General features: G+C 36.9%; 3 protein-coding genes across 5 annotated transcripts; 2 read left to right on the forward strand and 1 right to left on the reverse strand.

The window, feature by feature from the left end:
• Positions 1 to 406: 406 nt before the first annotated feature.
• Positions 407 to 10876, forward strand: LOC107630996 (mediator of RNA polymerase II transcription subunit 16). Of its 2 annotated transcripts, none has more exons than XM_016334298.3 (16): positions 407 to 1070; positions 1461 to 1529; positions 1855 to 1943; positions 2725 to 2837; positions 3367 to 3468; positions 4225 to 4315; positions 4870 to 5463; positions 6009 to 6627; positions 6785 to 6864; positions 7038 to 7120; positions 7411 to 7647; positions 7817 to 7988; positions 8306 to 8820; positions 8969 to 9145; positions 9536 to 9910; positions 10408 to 10876. In XM_016334298.3, the coding sequence occupies exons 1-16, from the start codon at positions 796 to 798 to the stop codon at positions 10552 to 10554; spliced, it is 3738 nt and encodes a 1245-aa protein (XP_016189784.1). In that variant the 5' UTR covers positions 407 to 795; the 3' UTR covers positions 10555 to 10876. The 2 variants fall into 2 exon arrangements, with proteins under 2 accessions (XP_016189784.1, XP_016189785.1); XM_016334299.3 differs by having other exon boundaries at positions 634 to 1070; positions 4230 to 4315.
• Positions 10877 to 11787: 911 nt separating this feature from the next.
• Positions 11788 to 16029, forward strand: LOC107633612 (trafficking protein particle complex subunit-like protein). The gene is made up of 12 exons (XM_021119466.2): positions 11788 to 12286; positions 12372 to 12456; positions 12571 to 12701; positions 12794 to 12896; positions 13022 to 13036; positions 13614 to 13759; positions 13939 to 14134; positions 14334 to 14408; positions 14638 to 14754; positions 14934 to 14978; positions 15393 to 15491; positions 15611 to 16029. The coding sequence occupies exons 1-12, from the start codon at positions 12003 to 12005 to the stop codon at positions 15629 to 15631; spliced, it is 1317 nt and encodes a 438-aa protein (XP_020975125.2). The 5' UTR covers positions 11788 to 12002; the 3' UTR covers positions 15632 to 16029.
• Positions 16030 to 16737: 708 nt separating this feature from the next.
• LOC107634638 (stem-specific protein TSJT1-like) lies at positions 16738 to 18464 on the reverse strand. 2 transcript variants are annotated; one of them, XM_016338059.3, is made up of 5 exons: positions 18394 to 18464; positions 17846 to 18234; positions 17365 to 17605; positions 17164 to 17284; positions 16738 to 17060 (listed from the first exon to the last, which is right to left on the reverse strand). In XM_016338059.3, exons 2-5 carry the CDS (start codon positions 18052 to 18054, stop codon positions 16867 to 16869), a joined length of 765 nt encoding a protein of 254 aa, XP_016193545.1. In that variant the 5' UTR covers positions 18055 to 18234; positions 18394 to 18464; the 3' UTR covers positions 16738 to 16866. The 2 variants fall into 2 exon arrangements, with proteins under 2 accessions (XP_016193545.1, XP_088365446.1); XM_088509320.1 differs by lacking the exon at positions 18394 to 18464 and having other exon boundaries at positions 17846 to 18258.
• Between the last annotated feature and the right edge of the window lie 251 nt (positions 18465 to 18715).

An 18715-nucleotide genomic window follows, 5' to 3' on the forward strand; every position in this document is an offset into this window, starting at 1 on the left:
GGAACATTTTTCCATATTCAAGTGCGAAGTGAATTAGTAACGTTTGGGTGATTTTCGGCGCGTGTAACACACATTTCAATAATGAAAATGAGTTTTTTTAATACTGAACCGGCTTAGTTGGACTTACATACAAAAATACTTAGATGTTTAGTCAAACTGTTTATTCATACAATTTGGGTGTGACCAAATAAGCTCTTCAACTTAAATCTTAACTAATACTTCAATATAGTTTTAAATTTTTTATTCGTGTTTTGATCTTTTTATTCACAAAATAAAGAATAAAAAATGATAATATAGTTTTTTTTTTTCTTGTTTGAAAAGAAATCTTTGACAAACACTGTGCACTTTGCCTTTGTCTCTTTGGAGATTTCTTGCATTGGCAGCAGCAACTTTACAATCACACATCCCCCACTCATTCTGTACCATAAGTCAATAACACAAACCTCAGCCAATAAACGATCAATAAAACAATTGACGCCATCTCTCCAATAAAACAATCAATTCCTGATCCATCAAATTCAAACCTACCCTACACATTGCAGTATTGCACAACACAAAAACCCTAACTTCAGAATCTCCCTTTTTTAATTAACCAATTATAATAAAAAAAACCCCAAATCTCTTGCACTCAACACTTTCAAGCACAAACACACTAACCCCACTACACACACTCTATTTCTTTCTCTCTCTAACTAGATTTTCAACAGTGTACCTGTCGCCTTCAATTGCAACTTTCTACCACTAACCCCTTTCCCTTTCCCCATTGGGCATTATAAAAATTAGGGCTTTTTGGATATGAATCAAGTTGCTGGGACTAACGACCCAGAGGGCGAGCCCGTGGCTCAGTCTCAAGAACCGGTTTCAAAGGGTTCCGAAAAGTCTGAATCGATCACTGTCAGTGGTGAAGATCAAGAGGTGGCGCCACCTGAGGACAAGGCTCCCATGGCCGTGGACCATCCAATAGACGAAGAACCGGTTGGTCCCGCCACCGTTTTCTGCATCACGCTGAAGCAAACCAAGTCGAATTTACTCCACAAGATGAGTGTCCCTGAACTATGTCGCAATTTCAGGTCTGTTGCGCTTTTCTTGGGCAACACAATTTATTGGGAATCTTGAAGGTTTTTTGTTTAGTTTTCTTTCTTTCTCTATTGGGGTTCCTGAATTTGCAACTTCATTGATTCTAGATGGTACAATTGTCACCTTCTCCAGTTCCACTTGATGACAATGTTTGGTAAAGTAGTGTTTTCGATATATAAGATTCTTGGACTAGTTAGGGTCAGCTTGGAATTCATCATGTGGCACAGCTTTTCTTAATTTATGCTCGTTACAAGCTAATGACATCATCCAGGGGGCGTTTAGTTAGCGAACTAATTTACTAAATTTAGATGGTTGATAGTGGTCTCAAAGTCAATATTGATTTCGGTACAATCAATTTGTTTATGATCTATTTTTTCTTGCAGTGCTGTTTCTTGGTGTGGAAAACTCAATGCAATAGCTTGTGCAGCTGAAACGTGTGCAAGAATCCCAAGGTTTGTGTCTGTGTGTGTGTGTTTCATTATTGTCCATTTTAATTGGAGGAATTCATAGACCACGTGCTAGATTTTTCATTTAAGAGCAAGAATGACTCTGTACACAAATACTAATTGGAGGAAAACTTAAGAACCTGTAAAATTTGTTCAAACCTTACATTTTTAAAATATATAATTCTTTAAAACATGCTATCTTACCCTTCTCAATCATATGTTGATTCCAGTTTTTATTACACTGGTGTACTGACGCGCAAGTGTTTGCTTTTGTTGACAATTTGTAATTTTTAGTGCTTATTTGTATTTTTCTTACTTATCATTTTTTTAGTTCAACTGCAAATCCACCGTTTTGGATTCCAATACACATTGTAATCCCAGAGAGGCCGACTGAGTGTGCAGTGTTCAATGTCATAGCAGGTATCTTGATGTCATTGCTCAGTTTCTATTATCTTGAAAGTTATATTTTTTTAGCTGCATGTATTGCCAACTAGCTATGTAGATTGCGATTAGATTTGTTAGGGCCTGTATCAGATGACAACTTTTTGTTATGTTCTTTTATCATTATTATAGCTGATTAACGTGGAACAAAAAAAGTCAGCTCGGTGCTAGGGGCATTCGTTATACTGAGTTCTGAATGGGAGGGGGAGGGTGGCCAGGGGTAGATGGGAAGGAGTTCAGATGTACACATGTTCATAGTATGAACATAGAGGCTGTCTCATGATGAGGACTTCTGCAGACATAGTCACAAGGCAGCAACCTCAACGTTGTGTCAAGGGTTACACTGAATATTTATGACATTGCAGCATGTATATTGATAACATTATAAGAAATTAAGAATTTGAGTCTAGGAACTCTTTTGGCAAAACCATTTGAGATAACTTAGAATTAAATAGCTTACCTACGGACAAGGTTTTGATGCAATGATGTCATTGCCTCCTGTTACCGGAAATACTTAATGGCATGTTTGGTTTAAAAAATATTCTGTTTTCTTGATTTCAATACAGAAGTGGTACATTGTTTTTGTTCAGTTCTGGTTCTGGATTTCAAGCTTCTGTTACAAAAATGGTGCAAATATGAAATGTAATGAAAACTATAATATTTCTATAATTGCTGTTAAAACAAGAACTACTTGAAATTTTTTCTCAAATCAAACTTAGTTGTTCTTTTGGACATGTCATTGGTTATGTTTCATCTGCAGATTCTCCTCGTGATTCTGTCCAGTTTATAGAATGGTCCCCGACCTCTTGTCCGCGTGCATTACTGATTGCAAATTTCCATGGGAGGGTGACTATTTGGACTCAACCTTCTCAAGTAAGTAAGAACTATCCTTATCATTCCTACAGATACTCTATTGTCTTCTTTCTTTTCTTTTCCCCTTTTGTTTTGTTTTGTTTTTTTTTTTTTTGGGGGGGGGGGGGGGTAAAAGAAGAATGCTATAAACATAATAAAAGAGAAAAAGCAAGAAAAAAGAAAAGCTCTGAAGGAAGCTCCTATCAAATATTAAGTGCATCTTTTCTGTTTATCATAAATACGAGTAATTTGTCATTGGTTTTCCAGTTGTAAGAGATAACTACAGAGTTTTCTATTTGCATGCAATATGAATGTTACCAAATTTACTTAGACTTCATAATTTCTAGTCAAATTCCGTTATGAAAGGGAGACCTAGCTATGCATTATGTGGCTTAGGCACTTAGCTTCACAAAATAGCTAATGTAATTGATTTAGCACTTGTAGCTATTAGTTGGTTGATTGTTTGTGCACCTTAAACTTTTCCTGACTTGTCTTTTATACATATTTGCTTGTGTTATAAATTTGTTTCTCTGATAGTATGTCCATTTAGGGGCCACCTAATCTTGTACGTGATACTAGCTGTTGGCTGCGTGAGCATGAATGGCGGCAAGATATTGCAGTTGTTACAAAGTGGCTATCTGGGGTGTCTCCGGTATGTGCGTTTAACTAGTCTTCTGAAAATGTTGTATTCAAACTCTCTGTAAATTTCTTTTGATAAATGATAATGTATTCTAATTTGCCATGTGTATGAATATGACTTTACCCTTGAACCTAGGTTATTTTCACTCTGTCCTCAGTGTCCATTATTCTGTAGGATAGGTCATAGTTTCAAATTCTATAACGAATTCGTTATTTTATTTTGCAAAATGATCTTAAGTATCAGTTGAGAGATTGTTAGAATAAATTATTCACCAATTAGAATTTTTGTGCCTTTCTTTGTTGTTTACCCTTTAAATTGACAAAGGTAATGTAGTTTGGTTTCTCTTATTACTATACCTTCTCTTCTGGTATGTTCTTCATGTGTGATTAATAATTCATTTCTTCCATGCTGTATTACTGTTGATCCCATGCATAGTATGTAAGGATGCTCTTGACGAGTTTCCGTATCAATTTCCCGTAAGATTGTCTCATATTTTGAGTTGTTTCTTTAGTTATATTGTTCATTCTGTCTGTCTTTACTTCTGCAGAGTTTCTATTTCTTGATTAAATGACTATCGCATATATCTGATGATATTTTTTATAAAAATAGAAAAACAAAAAATTGTGTGCAGATCTTTTTACCGATCTTGAGTGATTTCTTTTTGTACCATATTTAAAAATTGAGTAGTTGCTAATCTAGAGTGGTTTGAATTGAGCACAACTATCATCAGTTACTTCTTTTCTAATCTGTGCAATTTGCAAAAATCAGTATAGGTGGCTTTCATCCAAGTCTAGTGCTCCTGCCACTTCAAAGTCAACATTTGAGGAGAAGTTTCTTTCACAGCAATCTCAAACTTCAGGTCACCTATCTTGTTTTCATTCTTTTTTCTTTTTGAGTACATTGGGGATGGGGCAGTTAACTTCAAGGAGTACAGAATGTCCCCACAACAATTCCTCCAAGCTTTAGAACTTTTGCCACAAGTCACTCTTCAGTTTGATGGTTTAACCTATTTTATTTTAAAGTGTGAATTCTAGCTTCTCAAGTTTATATCTTTTAAATTATCTTAAAGTTACATTTTAGGTGCCATGCCTAACAGTGGAGGAGAGTTGTGGCATGGTGGAGGATTGAAGCTCCAATATTGTTATTCCACCAATGTTTAACCACCTGAGTCAATTTAGTTACATTTACTTGTTATAGTCTATTCAGGGATTGGGTGATGATCTGGTACTATCACAAATTTTGTATGGTGATAATGATAGTTATGATGGCTAATGCCATGATGATGATGAGTGAAATTTCTTTTCTCCATTTAGTCGCATATTTGTTGGCAACTCGTTATTTGTGTAGTCAGCTTTATGTTATAAGGCAGTATTATTCTCCTATATCTAATGCATGCAGTTGTTCTCATTTCAGCTAGATGGCCCAATTTTCTCTGTGTCTGTTCTGTGTTCTCATCAGGCTCAGTTCAGCTTCATTGGGCCCAGTGGCCTCCTAGTCAGAATGGTGCAACACCTAAGTGGTTTTGCACTAGTAAAGGACTCTTGGGTTGTGGGCCCAGTGGCATTATGGCTGGTGATGCTATCATAACAGACAGTGGTGCCATGCATGTAGCAGGTGTACCAATTGTTAATCCATCCACCATTGTTGTTTGGGAAGTCACTCCTGGGCCTGGAAATGGTTTCCAAGTAACTCCAAAAACAAGTACTACTTGTGGTGTTCCACCTCTTAGCCCACCCAATTGGGCTGGTTTTGCTCCTTTAGCTGGATATTTATTTAGTTGGCAAGATTATCTATTATCTGAAGCAAAGCAAGGGAGAAAACAGACAGAACAAAACCTTGGTGATGCTGTACCCCTATACTGTTCACCAGTTTCAAATTTTTCAGCATATGTGAGTCCCGAAGCTGCAGCTCAGTCTGCAGCCACCACTACATGGGGTTCTGGTGTAACAGCAGTGGCTTTTGATCCTACATGTGGTGGTTCTGTCATAGCCGTTGTGATTGTTGAGGGTATGAAGCTGATTCTGTTTTATTTTTCACCTGAAAGCAAGTTTCAGATTGTTCTATGCTATGGTGTGCTTACATCTGAAAATGACACACCACAAGTCTTTATTAGTAACGTGCTAAAAGATTACAGCTGATTTGTGCTAATTTGCTTGGAATCTGGTGTTTATTAGTTAAACATATAAAGTAACCCTTGTGTTGTGTTCAATCCCATCTTTTGTCTGCTGAAAAATCAATTAAGCTGTTATGAAACAAAATAATTTGAAGATAACAAGAAGATAAATTTGAATGTCAAATTACTTTCTAGTGGAACAGATAGAAGGTGTACCAAGTCCCCTTCCCCTTTGACACAGTGGTACCAGTCTCGCACTATTCATTCCTAGGTAAAGCTAATATTATTGTGTGTGGATAATCCAGAAGTATCTATATATACCTCTATTCTGTGATAGCTATGCTGTGATGCATATTTATCTGAATTTTATGATAGGTTTCATTCCTTTGCACTGGTAGTTGAACCAACACATTGACGAATAATTGATTTACTCGCACAGGACAGTACATGTCGCCATATGATCCAGATGAGGGCCCATCAATTACAGGGTGGAGAGTGCAACGCTGGGAGTCATCTTTACAACATGTTGTTCTGCATCCTATATTTGGGAACCCTACGTCTAGTATGGGTGGACAACCCCCTATGCAAACTGTCTGGCAGTCCAAAGTGGACCTTAGCATAGCACCAACAAATGATTTCAAGAATCATCAGGCATCTTCAATTGGAGTGGCTTCTGATGTGCAAAAGACATTTGACTCTGGTTCTGATAAATCAAAAATGGTCAATTTTGATCCATTCGATCTACCAAGTGATGTTAGGACACTTGCCCGAGTTGTTTACTCTGCTCATGGTGGTGAAATTGCCATTGCTTTTCTTCGGGGTGGCGTCCATGTCTTTTCTGGTCCAAATTTTGCACCTGTGGACAACTATCAGATTAATGTTGGATCTGCAATTGCTGCTCCTGCATTTTCTTCAACTAGCTGTTGTTCAGCTTCTGTTTGGCATGACACTGGCAAGGACCGTACAGTATTGAGAATAGTTCGGGTTCTTCCTCCTGCTATTCCTGTTAGTCAAGCCAAGGCCAATTCATCAACTTGGGAGCGTGCAATTGCTGAAAGGTGATTTCGAAAATCCCTTTTAGTAAGCGTCTTCACTATTTACTAATTGTAAATTTATAAATTCTACCCTTTCTTTTCTGCTGTCATATAAAGGAAGTTCTGATTTTTCTTTCATCAATGATTTGCACGTCTATGCTAACTTATGTTTCACCTACAGGTTTTGGTGGAGCCTTATGGTTGGCGTTGATTGGTGGGATGCTGTGGGCTGTACACAGAGTGCCGCTGAGGATGGTATTGGTAAGTAGGTGCTTAGTTATTTTTGTCTGCTTCAAGTTGTGCTAGTTAAAGAGAGAAAAGAGTATTTATTTTCACTTCCATAGTAAATCTCTGCCGTCTGCATAATATGCTGTTTTGTTAGTGTTGTGTATACTGACAAGTTCTTTTTTTGTGTGGGGGATTCTTCGTTTCAGTTTCACTTAACAGCGTTATTGCAGTTTTGGATGCGGATTTCCATTCTCTTCCTTCTGCTCAGCACAGGCAGCAGTATGGTCCAGTATGTTACTATTGCACTTTCACCATTTCAGCATCCTGTTATTGGCATGCATAGTTTATATAATTTGTTCGTGAATTTCATCATTATTGTGAGCAGCAGATGGTTATATAAAAAACTAGTCATATAAAACAATACACTCTGGTTTTGAATCATTTAAAATTTTGCTTGTCCCTCTGTTGGTTTCAATCTGAACAAAAAATCTGCTACAGTGCACTTTTCAACGAACTTGCACCCATTTCTGTTTAACTACCTTCAATGCTAAATGAACTTGGTTCTATTTATAATTGCAGAGTCTAGACAGGATAAAGTGTAGGCTACTGGAAGGATCAAATGCCCAAGAGGTCAGGGCAATGGTTCTGGATATGCAAGCTAGATTATTGTTGGATATGCTTGGAAAAGGAATTGAGTCTGCTTTGGTAAATTCTTCATCTTTAGTGCCTGAGGCATGGCATGCATCTGGTGAAACGCTATCAAACATTGATCCTGAATCAATGGCTATAGAACCTGCGTTAATTCCTACTATTCAGGTCTGCTTTCTTTACTATTTGGAAACTTTGCTTGCTTTATTTTGTTTAACTAGAATATCTAAAATGCAATTTTCTGGTTCACTGCTTGATTCTTTCCACTCTCATCAGTCATCATTGCTTTGTTCACTCTTGCAATTAATAAATTTTCTGCTCGTTTCAATTTCTGCAGGCTTATGTCGATGCAGTTCTTGATCTGGCTTCCCATTTTATTACACGATTGCGTCGTTATGCAAGTTTCTGTCGTACACTAGCATCTCATGCTGCAACTGCAAGCACTGGAAGCAACCGCAACGTGGTTACCAGTCCTACCCAAAGTTCTGCAACTCCTGCAACAAGTCAAGGTCAGTGTGATATTTTGTAGTTGAGAAGGTCTTCCATAAGTCCTTATAGTTTAAAAATTGTTGGTTTCCTATAGTATTGAAAACATGTTCATTGTGGTCCACTAATCCATTCTATTTTCAGGTCCCTGAATTAAAATATTTTTGAAACTCTAGTTTGGTCTGGTATCATTTTGAATCTACTGTAGAAATGCAAATTTGGTGCTTTTCTTCTAATGCAAATAACCATCTCATCTTGAATTGCTGTTTTATCGTTACCACCAGCACTGCTTTACTGTGTATTTTACAATTCAAACTAAAATGGTGACAATACTTTTCAGGAGGTCAAAATGGGACCACCAGTTCCATGGGGAGCACACAGCTGCAAAGTTGGGTTCAAGGGGCCATCGCTAAGATGAGTAATCCAACTGAAGCAGTGTCCAATCCAACTCCTCCTCCCATCAGTGGTCCTTCGCCATTTATGCCTATCAGCATTAACACAGGAACATTCCCTGGAACACCAGCAGTTAGACTTATTGGGGACTGTCATTTCCTTCACAGATTATGCCAACTGTTGCTATTCTGCTTTTTCTTTCGGCGAACACAACTCCCTCGCTATATGGGGGTTGCAAATAGAACCACTGATACCACTGTACAAAAGCCTCAACCAAATGCTTCTGCTACTGGCAAGACAGAGGAGACTACAAAACCAGTTTCAGCTGTAGTTAAGTCAGATGATGGTCCGACAGGTCGGGGTGGTCAGATTGTGCCTGGGATAAAAGCAGGTGAAGAAACAGCTCCTGGGCGTTCAAGAGTAGGAACTGGGAATGCTGGCCAAGGCTATACATTTGAAGAGGTATAAAATGATAGTGTTTCAGTTTATCTTGGTGACTCTATTTTTTGTGATTGTGATGTTAATTGTTTTCAACATTTTGTGTGGGAGTTTCTTTTCCCCAGGAGATTGTAAAATAGACTGTTTCTTAGTTCTTGTACTAATGATACAGGTCAAGGTGCTTTTTATGATACTAATGGATCTATGTCGCCGGACAGCTGGGCTGCAACACCCTTTACCAGTTTCCCAGGTGGGGAGCAGCAACATTCAGGTTCGGCTGCATTATATTGATGGGAACTACACTGTACTGCCAGAGGTTGTGGAAGCATCTCTTGGCCCACATATGCAGGTAACCTTGTGCTCTTCCTATTCTTTGAAATTTAGTATTTCCTGGGAGACAATTAAACTGATGGTAATTAGTATTTCATGATATTGGTTCAAGTTTGTCATGCTGCTTAATTAATGATTTGCATTGATGATATTAAAGTTAATGAGTGGCGCTCGAAAGTGTGGCCATTATCTTCCTTTGTATGAAGATTCCCTTCAACGGAAAATACTTACTCTGACTTAAATGATATGATGCGGTTTATTAGATCATATTTATGTTTTAAATTTTAAGCTTTCAATGTCTGTGTAGTTGCTTTTGTTGGCCCTGTACTTCCTCTGTTTTGGTGTCTCATGATTTATTTTGTCGGATAACATCTTCTGTGAATGACCCTGCCTAAAATGTTATATGCAGAATATGCCTCGTCCCAGAGGTGCCGATGCTGCTGGTCTTCTACTTCGTGAACTAGAACTTCACCCTCCAGCAGAAGAGTGGCACAGGCGGAATATGTTTGGTGTACCTTCATCTGAATCAGAGGACGTGGATTTTGGAAACGAAGCACCGAAACTAGTTACTTGTGACCCACTTGATTTCAGTTCATCGGAACAATGTGATGTATACTACGGAGCCCAGCAGTTATGGCCAAGGAAGCGCAGGATGTCCGAAAGAGATGCTGCTTTCGGGTTGAACACTTCTGTGGGCTTGGGAGCTTATCTTGGCATAATGGGATCTCGACGAGATGTTGTTACTACAACGTGGAAGGCTGGCCTCGAAGGAATCTGGTTCAAGGTTAGAAAAGAAGAATGATTTATTTCTCAATTGAGTTTTACCAATAATTATTAACTCTACAACTCAGGAATTCCAAAATATTTGTTGTATCATCAATTTTTCATGTGAATGCAGAGATCTATTTTGTAAATTCTCTAAATGTGAAATGCTAGTATAGATTCTGAAACAAGGTCATTTCAGCTTGAGCTAGAAATCGTTCAGTTACCCTGCAGAAACTAGAAACCATAGGACATTTTTGCCCTTAATTTTTAAAACTCTGGATATATTGTTTTGGTCTACAAGGATGTTTAACATCTCTTGACATGATAAATACCAGGCCAATTAACTTTCAGAATTATGTCTCTGAAGTTCCTTTGTATATATACCTTCCAATAGATAGGAGAAAAATTGCCAGTACCCAAGTGATGGAGATATTCAGAAATTATGAATGGTTAATCTCCTTATTGTATTGTATTCTGTATATCTATTGCATGATTTTGTTTACATGTGTGGTGCAGTGCATAAGATGTCTGCGTCAGACCTCTGCATTTGCTTCCCCTGGAGCTCCTAGCCCTCCTAGTAACAATGACAAGGAGATTTGGTGGATCAGCCGCTGGGCGTATGGCTGCCCAATGTGCGGTGGAACATGGGTTCGAGTTGTATAGAGATGGCTTTCTTATCCTTGTATTAGAACTTGAGTTCAATCTGGAGAGTATTGTGGATGAAATGTATAGTAGAGGGGTAGATTTTGTTGCCAATTATAATCATGTATTTTGGAGGTCTAACTTTACTTTCTTGGGTTTGAGTGGCTGTTTTGTTGATCACTCTGATGGGTCAGATGTTCGGAAATTAATTCAGGAGAAACCTCTGCTTTTGAGGTTCTGACCCTCTTGATTTGTACTATGAACACATCAGTGGCTTGCGCACTGGAATATTTTTGTCAATTTGCCTAATAGAAACCATGTAAATTATTAGATTAGCTTCGCACTTTCTTGTCTTCATGAGAACAACTACATTGACGAGATTTTTTTTTTCCGGAGATTATTTACTTATTTTCCAACACTACTACTTGTTCTTTTTGGTAACTTAAACATTAGAAGTTGTACTTTAAATTTTACATGAGATAAGTAGAGTTAGTGTGTTGTTAATGGGGATTGTTGGTTTATACGCTTTTCTAGTACAGTTCAAAAATTGATTGATTACGAAGAAAAGAAAAATGAAAGTAAAATTATCAGTTAGAGAAATAATTGTGTAGTGTAGTCTGATCAGTTAAAAAAAAAAAGAAAAATTTACCAAATAACTTCTCTTAAATTAACTGAGATTACACTACATAAACGTTGTTGTAGCACTTAAGATTAGTATGATTTTTCGTAAAAGTATTCCAGAAACAAATGCACTAGGTTTACGTTGGATTCCTGGATGGTAATTACTAATTAGTAATTAGTATCGGTTTTGGTTGAGTGAAAAAGTTTTTTTTTAAAATAAAGTATTTTTTATTTAATTTTAAATCTATTTAGATACATCTTTTTTTAAAAATTTATTTTTATTCAAAAAAACAAAATGTGTTTTTTTCAAAACTAATAATACTTTTTTTAAAAAAAAAGTAGAAGTAAAAGATATTTTTAATAATTATTTTTTTTAAAAAAAATCTGTTTAAATATAAAATATTTTTTTAAAAAACTAATCCAAACGGACCTAGTCTTGTAAACCAGCTCAAATGAGCAAAATGTATAAGCATATCTCGTGAAAAATTAGAGGATCGATGGAAAAAAAAATTGGAGACCATTGAGGACCCCCAAGGCCCATTTGCGAGATGTTTTTGATATTGGATCATTACTCCTTGGGCTAAAAATGTTTTTGATGGCCCATCGTGAAACCCATTAGTTCATAGAGAAAACGTTGCACCGTAATGCACACTACTACGCATCACACAACAGAAAATAATAATACTAACAATTAAAAAAAGAAAAAGAAAAAAGCAAAATAGGAGAGGGTGAGTGAGTTTGTGATCTGGTTTGGAAAAGGTTCAGTCTGAAGTTGAAGAACAGAGAAGTGAGGAGCAGAATTCAGCATTTGAATTGAATTGAAGAGAGATTAGAAGAGAATAATCGAGATGAGTCAAAGCGGAGGTGGATCTCACTCGCTGGCGTTTCGCGTTATGAGGCTATGCCGGCCTTCCTTCAACGTCGACCCTCCCCTCCGCCTCCACCCCTCCGACCTCTTCGTCGGCGAGGACATCTTTGACGATCCCCTCGCCGCCCCTTCCCTCCCCCCTCTTCTCTCCCCCGCCACCTCCTCCCCTTCCCCCGACCCCAACTACCGCTACCGCTTCCTCCTCCACCACTCCTCCGACGCCATGGGCCTCTCCGCGCTCCTCGTCCTCCCTCAGTCCTTCGGGTACTCTCTCTCTCAAATTTTCTCTATTCAATGTCACGTCTCACGAGTCGCTCACTGAAACTTGGGATTTCATTGCTGCCTGCAGTGCCATTTACTTAGGAGAGACATTCTGCAGCTACATCAGTATTAACAACAGCTCCACTTTTGAAGTCCGTGACATTATTATCAAGGTCCTTCGTTATTGCACTCTTGATCTGCGGGGTTTTTACTTTAATTTAATCTATTCTTAATTCGATTGATGATTTAGTTTAGTGAAATTGTTCGAAACGGTTTGTGACTGGCAGGCTGAGATTCAAACAGAGAGACAGAGGATTCTTCTTTTGGACACATCAAAATCTCCAGTTGAAACGATACGTGCCGGTGGCCGTTATGATTTTATAGTGGAACATGATGTCAAGGAGCTTGGACCTCACACGTATGTTCTAATTCCCCTATATACTCCCCTTGTTTCAGAATGTGTTTGCTTTGGGATATCTATTCATTGATTTGATTGTGGTCTCTTGTTAGGCTGGTCTGCACCGCATTGTACAACGATGGTGATGGTGAGCGTAAATACCTTCCCCAATTCTTCAAGTTCATTGTTGCTAACCCACTATCTGTGAGGACGAAGGTATTAATCTTGTTCCGTGTTAAATGGTATTCGTCGTGTATGAATGAAATCATGTCATTAAATGCTTCCTGATTGTTCTTCTGGCATTTAAATGACTGCTGCTTTTGTTGGAAATCTTTTTGCAGGTCCGTGTTATCAAGGTATGTTGATAATTTGAGTGTTCTATTCAATTGTAAGTGAATATCCTTCCCTTGATAAAATGCTGATCTTATTTCACTGAACCTGGTCAAATCAAAATGATTACATTGTTTGAATAATTGGATTTTGTATTACTTCTATGCATGTCCATGTTCTTAACTTCTTATAATGGGAGAGTATAATGAAATTTTAGATGACCTTCACCACAAGCGAGAAAATCCTTAATAGCATTATAGTCTCACCAAGTGCATTGCTTAGCTTCTAGTCGTATGAACACCTGTCATTGTAAACCTGCAGTAACCAATCACAACAATATTGTAGTTAAATCGTTATGTTGAAAATGTTAATATTACAACACCTCCCCTACCCGTTTTCTTTTCCAGAAAAAGCATTCACTTGTTTTGAGATACCCTACTTTGGATTTGCATATCCATGATATTTTGTATGTTATCAGCATTAGGTGAATCTGAATGCCATGTTTTCATCTTCGATGGAGACTGGAAATATGTCAGCTCTGTAAATTGAAGTGTTCACCCCTACCTAAACTTGTGCATCAAATTATGTCTTGATGGGTGTCAGGAAACTACCTTTCTGGAAGCTTGTATTGAAAACCATACAAAGTCAAACCTTTTCATGGACCAAGTCGATTTCGAACCTGCACAGAATTATACTTCGGCAACTCTTAAAGGTGATGGGCATCATTCTGAGAGAGAAAGTCTTATAAGGTCAGTATTATCCATACTGTTCTGCATGAAGCATTCCATAAGTCAATAAACATCAAATTTGTCTAATATTTTCGCTAATACTTCTAGGGTCATCTAGGGTAAATATATTTTCCATTTTTATTCTTTGATTGATCATTATTATCATTTATTATTAATTATGAGGCAAATTGAACTTTCAGAGAGACATTTAAGCCTCCAATATTGATTAGATCTGGTGGAGGAATTTACAACTATCTCTATCAATTAAAATCATCAGCAGACAGTTCTGCTCAATTAAAGGTTGAGGGAAGTAATGTTCTTGGTAAGCTCCAGATAACATGGAGAACAAATTTGGGGGAACCTGGTCGCCTGCAGACCCAGCAGATATTGGGGACTGTAAGTGCATTTTCTTTGTGTTCATGTAACTATATAATCTATGAGGGGTCATTCATGGGCATGCCTTCAATTTCCTAAATTATGATCATATTCTTTAATCTTTTCTCTTCATGCACCAGGAGTTTTCCTCACACATGTAGCATGCACACGCTAGATAGTCGACACAGATGTCTTACTCTTTGGAATTGTTTCTTTGCAGCCAACAACAAAGAAGGAGATGGAGTTGCAGGTTGTGGAGGTTCCGTCTATCATTAACCTTCAAAGACCATTTGTGGTAATTTGTAGTCCTTTGGTGTCTTGCTCATTATGCTACTCGTCATATAAATAGAAAACTACTGCTTAAATTATATAGGTTTCTTTGGGCATTGGTAGTTTTTCTCTTAGTGAGCAGGTATTGGTGAATATTAGATAGCAACTTCTGACCAATTACCATGCCCAACTTTTATTATACTTCCTCCCCCCAAAAAAAATGGATGCTGAGGTTGAATGTTCATTTGTTGCAGCTAAAACTGAGCCTTACAAACCAAATAGATAGAGAGATAGGCCCATTTGAAGTAAGCTTATCTGACAATGGATCATATGTAGAGAGAGCTGTCATGATTAATGGCCTTCAATCAATGGTAATGTATTTGTTTGCTTTCATCTGTGCCTTTGATTGCCAGTATTATCTCTATATTTATCTGTGATACATGGTGCTTATATTTTAAGTATGTTGTATCATATTCATAGCTTATGTTTGGATCATAGAATTGCTAATATTTAACTATGTCTGAGCTTATGGCTTTGGGTCGATCTACAGGTTGTACCACAGGTTGAGGCTTTAGGATCCACAGAGATCCACCTGGTATGAATTTAAATAATTTTGCTTATATTTGTCGGATATTTATGGGGAGATAGTATTGAAATCATATTACTGAACAATTTAGTCACTTTTAGCCTACTTTATTATAAAAGGTCTTTCATTATCTTCACTCTCAGCTATTTTTCATTTTTCATGAAATCCATTTTTTCTCTTAACTACTAGCTTATAATGATTACTACCAGTATTACGTGTTTTGTACAAATCACTAGTTGCACCTCTGATATTTTTCCCCTCCTTCAAAATAACTTAGGGTTTTGGATGGTGATGTGACAAAAACAAAAGTAGTTGACTTTACAGTTTACACTAATTGGGGGCAAGAAAGGATTTACAACTTATGCTTCATTTACAGTGACATACTTGGGTGTTTGATGCTTTTAGCAATCATGACTTGTGCAGAATCTCATAGCTACTAAAACTGGAATTCAGAGAATTTCGGGCATTACAGTGTTTGACTCTAAGGAGATGAAATCTTATGAACCACTCCCTGATTTAGAGGTTAGTTCTACAACTTGATTATATTTCGTCGGCAGTTACAGTTTTACTTGTAATGACTTAGGGTCTCCGCCCCAAAATTTGGATAACATTCTTTACTTATATTGAATGAACCATTGCAGATTTTTGTGAACATGGATTAATATTTTGGATGGGAAGTGGTTGTCATTGCCATTTTTAATCTTTCTGGAACATTGGTCAGCTGCACTTCAAAAATCATGTTTTGTATCATCAGTAGGTATCTTGTCAGATCAGCCATGTCCTCCATTGCTGACTCTATGATGCCCCTATGCTTAGATTCTATTCCAGCTATGGCCAACAACTCTAGCCTCTTCATCAAACCACAATTTGTTCAAGGTTGCATTTTTTGAAAGGGATGGGATCTTGCTTTTGTAGGTTAAAGGAACTACTTTTTCCCCCCTATTTCAATGTCATTAAAAACCTTAATTCCTGTAACTCCTTACTTCCTTGTACATGGTGTACATCACGATTTTTCTGATAATAGAATATGGGTCACTATACTAGTTTAGATATCTCTTAACACACGTATAGTTCATTTTATTGTTTATGACATCGAAGGACATGCTGAAGGGCACTGCCATTTGCAAACTATAATTTGCATATGGATAAGTAAGTTGTTATGGCATAACACTTGGAACAAATGTATTTTCTAACAGATCACAGTGATTATATATACCGAAATTATAAATTAAATTTAGATTGCATAATATATTAACAAAGTGCTGCATGTATCTGAAAATATTAACTAACAATTTAGTTTTAAATTTCATATACATACATATGTGAAAAATATACAAATTTGTTTCAAATTGTATCCCAAATTTAAGTGTTAATCCGGTTATTGTTTTGTTGAAGAAAGAAAAAAATGTTATAGTAGAAACTAACGTAACACGCAAGTTCACAGAAAAGAAGCATTTTTCAATCGAGTAAATACCTAAAACTTTCTTTGAAATTTTAGTTTCTCACTCTAATAAATGACCAACTAAATCCCATAAACTCCACATACATTCCCGTTAATCCCTTGGCAAAGTGCCGTTTAAACGTTGCTGACGTGGAACCTCATTTTTCTCTTTTTCTTACTGCTATTTCTCTTTAAGCTGAATAGCTTTAAATAAGGATTTAAATAGAGGTTTCAATTTTTGTTAGTAATTTTATTCAGAATAACAAGTAGAAATACTGTAATATAGATATTATTGATTCTTTTAATATATGCATTTTCGTAGCTGCTGTTCAAATTGAGAAATCTACCATATAAAGAAAATGTCACACCAGAATCATGCTGCAAAGTACCAAATTCAAACACATGTTTGTCTAAAAAGAAGAAGAGTATTGGATTATATTGGTTAATTAATAATAGTTAGGCTTGTGGGCCCCAGACAGCCCAGTTGGCTTCACTTCCAACACGTGGCATGATAGACTTCCTTGATTGGGAGTCAACGAGGAAAGTGGCCCCACACATGATCCCCTCACTGTCAACCCTTGGCATTGCCTTCAGCTTCCTATTTGGATGCTCATAACTCATCAGTCCATGCCCACTGTGAAACATGCACCCTGCATGCATTCACCATTCCAAATACATACATTAATTATTGTTCCACACATGTATGTGCAAAGTAGAATACAACAACTCTTGATTTCAACATATTATACCAACCAGAGGGAAATGGTGCAAATGATTTAGCACAGCTTGCTTTAATAAGCTCCTTGCTATCAGAAATAACTACAGATCCATCAGCTGCAATGCCCCAGAAGAGTCCAATATCTCCATTTGAATCCTGCTCCAATAACATAAACAAACACATTATTTAATTTGTGTGCATTATAGATGGACATTCAGAAAATGGTGGGTCCTTACTGATGCAACAAAAATTGTTCCATTCTTGTCATCATATATGACAAATGCAAAACTGCCATCAAGCTCTTTGAGAACCTGATCAGCAGGGTATGGACCCCTATCACGTAGTGTCCTATAAGCTTCAATTGTAAACATGGCATCATTGCTTCCCTTTGATAGTCTATACTGTTTTATGAGCTGGCTTAGGTTGTTCAGACCTCCCATGAATGCACAGTATATATTGTCCAAACCACAAAACATTCTGTGTCACAAACCTTTCTATCAGAAATACAATCTCACTAGTCAATATAATATAATGTTCCTTTCTTTTTTGCTTTGATGTGTAAATAGCATTCTTAATAATATATGCATACACAGAGAACATAAATATTGGTCAGAAATTTTAGATCCAATCCATTCACAAAACGGGTTTCTTTCTTTTATAAATTTCGTTCACTAGTTTCTAACCATTTTGAATTTTGAGTGATAGGTGTATGCATACCCATGATGAACTGATGGCTTTTTTGATGGGGAATAAGCAAGAAGAGCATCATTTCCAAAATTCATGGAGAAAGCATTGGAAGGATCAGATGACAAGAAATGGTGAAGGATCTCATTGGGAAGCATAGAGTTTGTGGATGAATCCATTGAAGCAGGGCTGTTGAGCTCTTTTGGTGGATCAACCAAACTGCTTTTGAAAATAGCCAACATCCTTGCCTTCAACTGAGGAATATTATTATTATGATTGTAATTAAAATTGTTAATATTAATACTACTTTTATTGTTAGTATCAGACTCCAACAATGTCACCACATTTTTCTCTTTTTTCTTTCCTCTAAGGAGTGAATACACCTTCTCAATGAAATGCACCAATATCAACAAACCAATTAACTGCAGAAACAGAAAGTAGATCATGAGATATAATTATCTCAGAGATTTATTTTAATTTAGACAATAATGAACAATGAAGTGTAAACATGAATAATGAAGAAACCAATAGTAAATGTAGAGAAAGGAGGAAGGAGAAAGAGTGAAAGGAAAAAGCATTACCAAAATGAGTAATCAAGATAGCTGCAGATAGAGAAGATACTAGAGAATGAGATTTAACGATGACACCTTTGAAAACGGAGAGTGAGAGTCATTCAATGGTGTTTAGTTTAATTATATATAGAGGGGCAGAGAGAGATTGTGTCAAGGTGGCAATTTTATCCAAATCAAGATAAATAAAGTAAATACATTATAATTAGAAGATCCAAGATAGAAAATGTTGCCGAAAATGGATATGCTTAGTTGCTTATAATAGAAAAGCCATAGTAGTAACTTAACTTTGTTCTACTTGAACCAATCAAAAGAGAAGAAGAAAAAGAAAGAA

This window comes from Arachis ipaensis, chromosome B3 (assembly GCF_059453495.1).
Source record: "Arachis ipaensis isolate K30076 ecotype BB chromosome B3, ASM5945349v1, whole genome shotgun sequence".
Lineage (NCBI taxonomy): Eukaryota > Viridiplantae > Streptophyta > Magnoliopsida > Fabales > Fabaceae > Arachis > Arachis ipaensis.